This window comes from Microcebus murinus, chromosome 13, assembly GCF_040939455.1.
Source record: "Microcebus murinus isolate Inina chromosome 13, M.murinus_Inina_mat1.0, whole genome shotgun sequence".
NCBI lineage: Eukaryota > Metazoa > Chordata > Mammalia > Primates > Cheirogaleidae > Microcebus > Microcebus murinus.
The window spans coordinates 9427145-9439663 of record NC_134116.1 but is presented as its reverse complement, the minus strand read 5'-3'; the positions used below and the strand labels follow the sequence as shown (position 1 = coordinate 9439663).

At 38.0% G+C, this 12519-nt stretch overlaps 1 protein-coding gene across 2 annotated transcripts in view; it reads left to right on the top strand.

Annotated features, from left to right (window-relative positions):
- MYO16 (myosin XVI) overlaps positions 1 to 12519 on the top strand; it is a 610163-nt gene that overhangs the window by 107223 nt on the left and 490421 nt on the right. Inside the window, exon 1 of one of the 2 annotated variants that reach the window (XM_012751933.2) lies at positions 8813 to 9751. The exons of the other annotated variant lie outside the window; for it this stretch is intronic. Coding sequence (XP_012607387.2) covers positions 9724 to 9751 — 28 coding nt within the window. The 5' untranslated portion in view covers positions 8813 to 9723. Of the gene's footprint in view, positions 1 to 8812; positions 9752 to 12519 lie in introns of those variants that run through there. 2 annotated transcript variants of the gene reach the window in all.

The following is a 12519-nucleotide window of genomic DNA, read 5'->3' as shown; positions in this document are numbered from 1 at the left end:
CTTCTAGTGCCAAGTCTATAGGAGGAACTTCTGGATTTGAAGGTTCTAGGGAAGAGATATTGCTAGGATTGATGACATTAGATAAATTAAAGAAACACCACGAGTCCATCCTTATGAGGACACTGTGAAAAACACTAGATGGAATGTCTGAAAAGAGAGGCTTGTAAAGAAGGGGACAAAGATACAGGGAGGAGGTTTGGAGGCAGTGGAAGACTCAAATTTGGTGTCAATAGGATGTGCCATCTGCGCTCCGTGCTTGTCACTGCCTTTGCCACCAGCAGCCCACAGAGCCTCTCCCTTGGATGACTTCAACAGCTTCCCAGCTTCCCTTCTTTCTCCTGCTCCAATAATTTCTTGCAGTAAGAGTGATATTTATAAGTTGTAAATCTAATCACCCTATTCACATCTTTCCTGTCTCTTAATGACTCATAAGAAGGAATAGAACCTGCCTAGCCTAATCCCCAACCTGGCCTCTGCTTACCTCTCACCTGGCCATTCTATGCATTTTTCCTTTAGCCACGTCAAACATTTTTTTTCCCTAAACATGTCAAGAACATCCCCCATGTCACCTCTCTGCCCACCTCCTTTGCTTGATTTTTCTACTCATTCTCAGGTGTCTGCTGGGCACCACTTCTTCCGGAAGACACTCTACTCCCTCAGGCTTGGGATGTCTGCCTTATAATGCAGTTCATTTTCTAGAATGGTCCTTCCTCAATTCCTATTCCCAGTGTATCACCTGCAAACTCCATAGGGTGGGGTCTAGGTCTGGTTCATTACTGCTGTATCTGTAGTGCCCAACAAATACTTCCAGAGGCAATAGAATTCCTCAGTGGTCCCCTCTTATTCACAGTTTCATGTTCCACAGTTTCAGTTATCTGTGGCTAACAGTGGTATGGAAGTATTAAATGGAAAATTCTAGAAAGAGAGAGCTCATTAATTTTAAATTCCATGCTGTTCCAAGTTGTGTGACGAAATCTCACCCCATCCCACTCTGTCCTTCCTGGGACATGAATCATCCCTTTGTCCAGCGTGTCCAGGCCATATATCCTGCCCACCCCATTAGTCACTGACACCGTCTGCACCTGACATCCAGGCATGGTCACCGTCATGGCTCGATGATCCAGGGTCACCTGAAGCAGATGACCCTCCATCTGAGGCACTGTCAGGTCAATAGTGGCCTAACACTCTGTCACAGTGCCTTCATCATTCACCTCTCTTCATCTCATCAAGCAGGCATTTTATTATCTCAAATCATCACAAGAAGAAGGGTGAGTATAGTATAATAATATATTTTGAGAGAGATAGAGTGCACATATCTACATAACCTTTAATACAGTATATCGTTATAATTATTCTATTTTATTATTAGTTATTGTTGTTAATCTCTTACTGTGCCTAATTTAAAAATTGAACTTTATCATAAGTATGTATGAATAGGAAAAACAGTGTATATAGGTTCATTACTACCTGTGGTTTCAGGCAGACTGATGCTCTTAGAAAGCACTCTGTGGATAAGGGGGACAAGTCTATAATGTTTAATTGCTTGTTTAGCTCCTGGCTCATGGTAAACATGGAGCAAATGTTTACTGTGAATGGGTTTTAGTCACTGATGCAAGTCCATACCCAAGGGCAGTGGTATATTCAGGGCAAATCATATCACATTTTCACTAACATAATGGTAGGATTGGGTTGATAAAACATCAGGAGTGCACAAAATATTTAGAAAATGATGGTCAGAAATATACTTGTTAAGTACTCAGCCTGTATGTGGGAACCCTGTGCAGTAGGCACTAGTAGTTCACTTCTCATACAAGGAGTTCCAACCTCAAATAGGCATTCTGACCTTCAGGGGTGGCAGATACAGAATTCATGTCCAAGGAAGTTCGCTGATGTGAAAGTAGAGAAGCCTTGGCGATGAGAAGGGTGGCACATCCCTCTCGGGTGTCCTTGGCCTTACTCAGCGTAGATAGCATTTACCTGTGTTTGTCACTTCACTCTAGTAAGTCCTTTCAATTATGCACGTGAGCATTAAGTATGGAGAGAGAGGAGGGAGGGAAGGAGGAGGAGGAAGAAGAAAGGGGAATGGGGAAGGGGCAGGTGATAAGGGCAGGGAGAAAGGTTGGGAGGGGAAAGGAAAGGAGAAGAGGGAATAAGGGAGGAATGGAGAGAGATTCTGACAGGAAACACAAAATCATGGATCCGAGCACAGACCATTTTCTACTCACAGAACATCCGAGCACTGGTTTCCTGAGCCCCAATTTTCACAGAGTAACGCAGGGAAAGCCTGTTATTACCCCCCATGTATGGTGGGATTGGAACACCAAGGAGAGACCAAAGAATTAGAGAAGACTCTATGCTTTTATAAACTGCTGGCACATCTTCTTGTCTGCCTACTTGAAGAGAAAGAGAGGAAGAACAAATGTTTTCCCGAGAGGGGAAGAGAAAGTCTCCACCTTCATCACCCGGAAATATAAGTAAATGGGTCTGGGGAAATAATTCTTCAGATTTCCTCAGAGCCATACACTATCCATAGCTTCCAAGCATGCCTTTTTTTTTTCAATTCCAAACTTTAATTCCAGAAGCATAGATTCAAATTCCCCATAGAAATTTTTACCCTGTGATATTTTTATTTATTTTTTTCCAGCATATTATGGGGGTACAAATGTTAAGGTTACATATATTGCCCATACCTCCCTCCCCCCTCGAGTCAGAGCTCCAAGTGTGTCCATCCCCCAGGCTGTGCGCATCTCACTCACCATGTATGTATATATCCATTACCTCCCCCCCCACCTGCCTGACACCCAATAGATGTTATTCCTATATGTCCACTTAGGTGTAATACAAATTTACTGGTGAGTACATGTGGTGCTTATTTTTCCATTCTTGGGATACTTCACTTAACAGAATGCGTTCCAGCTCCAGCCAGGAAAATACAAGAAGTGCTATATCACGGTTGTTTCTTATAGCTGAAGAGTACTCCATGGTATACATATACCACATTTTATTAATCCACTCATGAATTGATGGGCACTTGGGTTGTTTCCACATCTTTGCAATTGTGAATTGCGCTGCTATAAACATTCGAGTGCAGGTGTCTTTTTCATAGAGTGACTTTTGTTCTTTTGGGTAGATGCCCAGTACTGGGATTGCTGGATCAAATGGTAGATCCACTTGTATCACTTTAAGGTATCTCCATATTGCTTTCCAGAGAGGTTGAACTAGTTTGCAGTCCCACCAGCAATGTAGGAGTGTACCTTTCTCTCCACATCCACGCCAACATTTATTGTTTGGGGACTGCCTTTTAAGGCAAACATCCTTTAACAAAGTTGCCAATGCTGTTTGCTCTGACAGCTCGGACTGTGCAGGTATGAGAAAATATTTATGTTGTTAACCTCGTATTGTGCCTGATTTTATAAATTAAACTTTATCATAGGTATGTATGTGTGGGAGAAAACAGTATATACAAGGTTTGTTACTCTCTGTGGTCTCAGGATAAGGGGGACTACTCTATGATGTTTGATTACTTATTTAGCTCCTGCCTCATGGTAAACATGGAACAAATATTCCATCAATGAGTGCTACTGATAATTTAGTATTATTTGTGAATGTGGATATTTGTGCATTTCTTTTTCTGGATCACTTAAAAATATTGTCACACTTTTGGGACCTCTCTAGAGGCCACATTTTATCCCTTATAGCCCAAACGGAATATGCAACTAGGGAATACATTTAGTAGAAGGAAGTCAAACTTGCCCTCAAATCTTCCTATAATTCACTTTAGTGGAGCCTTCACAGAGAATATCGTAAAACTAAATAAATTAAGTCACTTGTACCCACATGCTCACATGAAGAAGAGGCTATCTTCGACTTCATTCTCTCCTCCTCTCGCGAGTATGATTATGTTTGCCCAAGTGTTCTATAGTCTTGCCTTTAATAAAGTATTTCTCAAGACATTATGTGTCATACTCCAGAAGATGCTTTAGAGCAATTCTAATTCTCTGGCTCTTTATTTGTTCATCCCTGAATGTGCATTAATGTTTTGTACTCCATAGGAAATAAGAACTCGTATGAAGTCTAAGCCACAAATAACTGAATACCTAACTAGGATAATGGACATAATGTACAAGTAAAAGAAAATACAAAGCATTATATTATAAATGAATATTTGAGTTTATAGAAGGCTAAGATTAATTTAAGGCAATGAAAAGAAAAAAGGAAAAAAAAAGACAAGAAGCAATGACAGTTTGTATGTTAAATGGGCTTGAAGTAAATTTCAAAGAATACATAAAATTTGAATAAACAACTTAGTGTGTGTAGATAAGTACATGGATAATTAAATTGTAAATAAGGACATGGTTCAACTAAAGAGGCATTAAAAAAATAATGTATATCAGTTGAGAAAGTATAAGAGGAAAGCCCCTTATTTAATGGCTACAAAATTGATTTCAGGAAAATTGAGATTATCTTTTAGGTCATCAGAAAAACATCAGCTATTGTTGTGTAGATGACAGGTGTGGATGGGTCTATCTAATCATTTGAGTGTGGTAGCTCATCTCCTTTCACTTATTTAGGCTATCACTAACCTTTATGCTCACCTTCATCATCAGTGAAAGTTTATTCATTTGCCTACCCCTGGTTACAGATTATAGAACATTGTTTATTCCCTCGAATGGACTGAAGAACAAGGCAATGGATACTTAATTATTCATGTGTTTACATTAATCCATATCACACACATGTACATAAACCTAGGTATAAGCATACATACATAAACTAACACTGTCCATTTCTTATTGATGGTTAATATATGCAAACTCTTGTTCGAGGTCAAACTTTGGTGAGGTGAAATGACATCTGAAAATGAGAAAGTCTCCCAGATAGTTGTAACACATATGCTGGAGAGATTTTAAAGTGGTTGACATTCAAGTGAAGACTCTACAAATACTTTACATATTGCCTTTCTTAGATACACAATTTAATAGGTACACAGTAGAATTCAAAGCACTTCATTTTGATTAGGGGAAAAAAAGCAAAGGAATGTGGGTGACCAGACACTCTTAAGGAGCAATTAGAGCATCCCATATAGCCTGTGTGTGTGTGTGTGTGTGTGTGTGTGTGTGTATCTCCATGTATCCCTACCAATAAGCATATATGCACATGTTATTATATGGATCTATTTTGGATTACAGTAAGAGTAATTTTCAGTTTTGTGAACAGTTTTGAAATTGCATTCTTTTTCTGCTTTACATTGCTATTGTATGAAAATCAGAATAAATGGCAATGAGTGTTTTTTAATCCTTATATTACGTATTCACTTTAGGGGCTAAAGCAGTGCCCAGCTGGGTTAGCACCCTCACTGCTCAGCTGACATAATTAGGCAGTCTATATTCACACCCCTTTCTTTCCAGCCATGCAAACCTGTATTGTAAATTCCCTTCTGTTTGCCCTACAATTGGCCACATCTAACATAAATGTCCCTTTGCTCTGATTGGAGAAATGTGACGTTTGAAACTGAGGTGAGCACACAGTGTGTGCAGTCCTGAATCTGAAAGCCAGTGGTTTCATGGGCTGGCTAAAATCAAGATCAGCCCTAGCAGTCAGTAGACTGAGAACAGGGACTTGGTCAGTCAGGTACCTTATCAAACATTCAAGGCAGGCTTGATCCCAGTCCTGAGGTACCAGGGCTCAACCAGTAAGACTGACTTTAGAGAAAGATTTGAGTTCATTTATGCATTTTTCTTCTTTATAGCTCAGATCTTTCATTCTCTGGAGCCTTCAGAAAAGGATCCTGTAAGCCTCAAAGAGCTTATTAGACAAGAGTCATGTTCCCAGGAAAGATCTTGACTCCATCTGCTCAGAAGCTGTCAATACTTGTAACAGAAGACAGTATAAATTTAGTTCCCAGCTATTGTGTGTGGGTCACCTGTGGCTCGAGGTCCCTAAACCTATGTGAGATTTGCATCAGCAACGTCTAATATTTATAATCCCTAACCTACTCACAGGGCAAAAGCAAGGAGGCCCAGTCACAGAGCTTGAATTTGCATTACAAAAAACTGTTACGTGTTATTTATATCCTTATTTGGAAATTTTGTGGTGACCTACTACATATATATACACCCTATCTAAAATGATGATGTTTGCAAACTTGAGTTTTAATTCTATCATTTAATGAGACATGAAAATGCAAGAACTATTAGATTTAGGAATTATCCATCAAAATGCAGGCATTTGGAATGTGCAGGTTGTGCACCCTCAAAATAGGGTTCTAAATGAGAACACAAAGTGGTATCCTACCTGGGGGCTTTTTGAAGCTGTGTGTTCATATATCACATTTTAAAAAATATTTACTAAGCAAATTTGTAACATTTAAATGCTTATCTCTCACTTGTCTCATTCCAGTTTCATATGGGGGAGGAGGAGCTGGAAATAATTTAGCCTTATTTGATAAAATCTGGTGTATAATAACGCTAACATTTAAAATAAAAAAAATTGTGTTTTTTTTTTAAATCTGAAAAAGTGTGAATAGTGAGTAGCTGTTTGGTGTAAAAAGAGAAAAAGGAGTTTCTTGATTATTCACAATTGCTTTTAAAGTATTATGTGTGACATATTTAGTGAGAACAATAGTTCATTGTAATAACTCTGAAAATAAAATAATTGTGCTTTATTAGTTTGTAAGTTTTCTGGCAATGAAAATTAATCTCTTCTTTCCAATGCATGGATTTAATTTTGTACTTAATGACCATATTCTGTAAAATAGATAAATTACTAACAATATATTTAATCCAGCCTGGGTCTTTTCTTGCCACTGTAATCAACTCTGATATTATTAAACTATAAGATTCAAGGGACCCCCAAATGATTGATGTTGAGCTGAGCTAACATTGAGCTGAGTTTCTTAGGGATAGGCATAGACCAAGAAATTTTCATCAGTTTTAAATTGCCTTTTCCCCCTATTTTATGAAGGAAGCAAAGTTAATGGAGCCCAAATTACTTTCCCTCAGTATTAATGCCTGTATTGGAAATTAATTTTTGTTTGATGATGATGAAAAATATAAAGATGTATTCCATGTGTTTAAACATAGTTCTACCAGTGTTGAGAGGATGAGTATGTGATTTCCAAAGGCAAAAAGATAAAAGGACCTCTTAATCTGGGGAAATTATATGTACATACAGCTCATGCATATGAAATAGATTCTAAGGATTTTGATAAACCTACAAAACATTTCTCAGTGTATCCTCTTTCAGCATATCAAAGTGGACTGAATGTTGCTCCTATATGTTGTTTTAGAGGTCTACATTCCAATCTTGTAATTTCTAGCACACTACATTGTGCCAGCTTGATTAACTGTCTGTATTTCATCAGATTTTAAGCACTTTGAGGGAAGAGATGGAGTCATGATTCTCTCTTGTAGCACAAGCAGTGGCTTGCTAAATGATTACGGAGTAAATGAAAAATAAACACATTTCTTAACTATCCCCTGCAATATGGGGAGAGATGTTAATTCTCGCAGGGTATTCTGGTAAGAGTTCTTAAAGAAAAGGGTTTAAGTTGCTTAAAAAACATAATTTAGGGTACAAATCAATCATATTCTCAATAACATATTTTCTTTGCCAAGTGCACATCGTGCTTCTCTGAGTCTCATACATTATTTTTCATTTTAAAGTATGAACGGTGTCATAGGATTTGGTTGTCTTTATATGTTTGCTGAGTATGTGCAGATGCAGAGGCATGTAATTTGCAGAAAACTGAGACATTCAGGCATTTAGGAAGGTCTATAGACAACGTACTGTTGATCTGACCTTGTGTTAAGATGAGGGGTGCAGATATCTAGATAGATAGAACCATTCTCAGAGAAATGCTAGACAACATCCTCATAAACTCATTATCACTGCATGCACATATGAAGATTTGTATTGACTTAAGAGGACAAGACCTTGCTTGCTATGTTGGATAATAAACCTATAATTGTCTCTTCCAGTTTTATTGGAACATTAACAAAACACCCAAGAAAATCTTTTTTAAAATGCTACATATTCCTTCTCTCTATATATAGGCTATGTTTTAGACATACTTTTATTTCTGAAAAAGCATCCAAAATGGTGACTTGTACGACAATGACTCTCAATAATTGTGGAATGAATGAATAAGTGAGGAATCAGCATTACTAATGAATGCTGCAAATCCTCATTCCAAGTCTTGGAAAAACAAGTTAAAGTGCCCCTAACAGTTATTTGATACATATCTAAATAATTTTCCTTGTTAATATTAACAGCAACTTTTTATTGAACAAAAATGATATAAACTATAATTTTATGGGCATTACTCCTAACTTTCAGATTAAGGGTTAGGAATTCTATTTCCCACGTATATGTGAGGAAACTGAGGCTCTAGGAGGTTTATCAGAGAATAAACTTGTCTAAATTGACATTGGTAAGTGATAGAATCTGGATTTGAACTCAGGCTGTTCTGATTGAAACCTTAACTTGTTCTTTTACATTATGCTACTAAAATGGTTAGAATGTGATTTACTGAAAATTTGATAGTCATGATCCTTTGTCACATAGATTTGAGATTTATAATCTAGCTTAATAAAGGCACCACTCTTCAAGTTTTGTTCAGTATGAGAGTCCAAGATTTATGTTTCTACCATAGAAGAATGTGAATGTTTAACATACTGTTCACGTTCGCCTTTTCAATACCCTCAAAATCTAAAACACAAATTCTAGACTTGTCAACGTGTTTTCAGAGATCATCATAAAAATGTATCAATTTTGCAAAAAAGTTATTAATTGCATTTGTAAGTGGTTTAAATATGACTTTTTTATTTGGCTAACATGGCTATTGCAATGTAAGTACAATATTTATTTTATGGCAATAAACCTTTGCAGACCGTATATTTCTTTCTCATTCCCATTCAGTCACACTAACTTTGCCCATTGGGCTGTGCAGTTAAATTCATTGCAGTCTGCAGAGGTAGCAGAATCCTAAATTTTAAAGCTATGCAAACCAAAAGCTTCTTGTGGATAATTTAAGTTTTACATTCTGCACAGATAACTAAAAAGGCGGGTTGTGGAACATGATGTAATTTTTTCATTCCTAAAGAGAGATCAGAAGGTCTCTGATTGTAAGAGGTGGCTATTCTGAGTTCCTGCTCCCAATTTCCTATTCACACACAGCAACTGGTGGCAACTAAAAATAATCAGCTTTACTACCAGCTAAGAATCTGGTCAGATTTGACTGATGGACGATGTGCACAAATAAGATTTAGGATCCCTCCTTTGGCTGCTTCTCTCCAGCCCACTCATCGGCTTAGTTTGCTGCCATTTGGAAGCTATTGAAAAGCCATTAGCAGGCAGAACGGGAGAGCCGCACTGCAGCACACCTCCGTGCGGCAGAATGTGGCTGCATGTGAGCACCAATTAGAGCTGACCACTCCCGGGATTGTGGCAGCAGCGGCTGTGTCAATCAAGGGGGCTACAATAGCACGTGCAGCCGTGGTGCCTCAGGACCCACCAGAGAAGCTTACCTTAACTCCAGCTGCTGAATGAGAATGAGTTTGAAGCTTTTTGCAGGATCATGGAACAGAGCCTCTGTTCAGTAATGCATCCGGAGGTAAACTGTTACCTGAGTAAGGGCTTTGAATAATGCATTTCCTGGGGGCGACAGTTGTAGCAGAAGAGAATGCTGGAACCCGTAGCAGGATTCCTGTCTGAGATGGAAAGATGTCTCACTATCATTTTATCAAGTGCTGTAAGTAAGCTTGATGATTTGCTCATATGGTTATTTGTCTTTGTGAAGTATTATTTCATGCAGATGCCAAAATTAAGGTAGGTCTTCTGGCAGACCACATCCACATGGGTGACATACACTGGTGACTTTGAAGGGTGTTTTACAGGCTGAATGTGTTGCCTCTTTATTTCAGATTCTGAAATATTTCCAATGTGATCCAAATGCTGATACTACAAAAATCTTTAAAACTTTAGGTTTTTTTTTTTTTTTTAAATGATTCATAGAAAGAGCAACCAAAAAAAAAAAAAAAAAGGCAAAAGCAGCACATAGAAAGGAATTGTGTAAGGATATTTCTGGGTGTCAGCACATATTAATAAAGTACATAAAAGCTTCATTCACTAATACATGGCTAAGGTCATTTAGTTACTGTTTTACTCTCAAGTTTGATTGCTTAAGCCTGCATTCAGTACATTTTGTAAGCTTGATCTTTAGGATTATCCTTGACTGTAAACTTTTGTCCTTGTGTCATTCACCTTGTAATGTGTTTAGAGACTTAAGTGACTCTGTACCAAATGCTCTACACTGATATTCATATGGTGAAAAAATAGTTTGTCACCGGCTTTTCTAATGGGTTTATCAAGGGTTTCTTTGATGACTGAATTTTTAACAGGATTTTCTGAGCTAGATAATAGCTGCATCGAGACCTTCTCTGGATAGTAATAATGAAGAGGAAGACATATTTACCTAAAAATGGCTTACTAGATATACATTTTTTCCTTAAGTAGCGCTTCTGAAAACTTCTGTACATTTATGTCATGATCTTAAAGTGACAGATGATATTGTAGAAAAATGGTTTCCTTTTAAGATAAGATTTTGTTGCCAAAGGACATCACAATGTTAAATTTAAGTAACATATTAAGGGAACACATGTTTGGAATGAATCATGAGGTTTGCACTAAAGGAGACTGAAAAACAATAATAGCAATTAAGAAGGAGAAAATATTTACCCTTCTGTTATAAGTCTTTGGTGGAGAATGTATGCAGAAATTAAAACTCTATGATTAATGGAAATAAAAATGTCTTACTCTTACACATTGCCAAAAGTGGCATGCTTTTAGCTTGCAGAATAATTTTGACTTCAAAAAGAATTCACAGGTCAGCTCGTAAGTTTGTATATTGGCTTTTTCATTAATAAGAATGAAGGGGCATTCAACATATTTAAGACATATGAGAATAGCCTTTTGTTTTAACCTCTTAAATCTTGGGGTTATTATCTTGGTGAAATATATATAGGGCAGTACTCTCCACTGGTTTTGTATTGCCTCTCATGTTTTACTGCACTAGCAGAATGTCATTTTTTTCCTTTCTGTGCCTCTGCAGAGGAAACTCCCGAAGCTCTCTGCATCATTCCTGCAAGGAACCTGGAGCTCATTAGGCAGAGGGAACACACCTGGCGGAAGGCAGCCAGGGAGCATGGGTGAAAGTACAAAGCGACAGAGTGACACAGATGTGGGAGATTCAGGGAGTAGCTGGTTTCCAAACATAATATGAGGCTTCCCTTTCCCCACCTTATATTACTTTTCTTTTAATTAAGTTATTTGATTATAGAATTTCAGAAAAGGAAAAGATGTAATGATGTCAATGGAAGTATTTGAGATCGTTCTTGCAGCCCACCACTGTAAGAGATGAAATCTAAAATTAATGAATTTAAATATGTCTGGTGAATTCATCAGAGTAATTAGCAACTACTAACTAAAGAGCCACCTATTTTCTAAGCTCTGAGTGTGGCAATATCTAAAAGATGGAAAGAAAGTGTGAATGTTATCAAAGGCTAACTTCTCTGGAGAAACTGTACAAAATGCTAAAGGAGTTTGAAAATTATATTTCATTGTGTGCTGAACTAGACAAGGGCGTCTGGAGTATATCTTGAGCTAGATCTTGAAGGATGAATAAAATCTAGAAAGAAAAGTGAGGTCCTTTGTGGTATCAGAAGAGTTTATTGATACGAATCATAATTCAACATTTAATAGTTGTTCCTGATGCGCACGACTTCTCCAGATCGTTGTCCCCTGTATGGGGCTGATCTGACAAGGTTCATTGATCCACATTTTTCACACTTCATCCCTTCATCATATGACCTCCGTTTCTACCACATGCCTGTCTTTCATTCTGACCCTGGTTTATTCCAACAGTAGTTATCTCTGGCTTATAGAATTATCGGTTACTTTAATAAACTATTCTCTGTTCTCAAAATTGTCTGCAATGGACATGTTTTACTTTTACAATCAGAGAATATTGAGAGAAAGAAATAGCTTAGATCTGTAACATCACCCATAGCCCTTTCTGAATCCATGGGAACTGACCTAATTCTGTATGTTCCATATGTCTTATGTAGAAATGCTAAATATTAGAATATGACAAATTACTGTGGAAGCATCTGCGTCCTCAATGCCCCACGTGGCCCTCCAGATCCCAGATGCAGCCCTTTGACTGAATTCAAATTTCACAGAACAAATCCCCTTTGTTCTGTAAAATTTGGATTCAGTCAAAAGGCCTCAGTGAAAGATCCAGAAGACTACATGTGGCCCCAAGGCCACAGGTTCCCTTGCCCCGGAACAGAACAACAGAAAGCACTGTGTTCCACGTATCTCTGTGGTCAAGACGTAGCCCCAGCTGGATGCACAGTGAGATTCTGTGCCTTGTGAGAAGTAGCAGGTGAACTTGACCATGGGCTGAGGTGTAAGCAGGAGTGAGACAAGGAGCTTGAGGGAGTTACGGGCTCAGGGAGT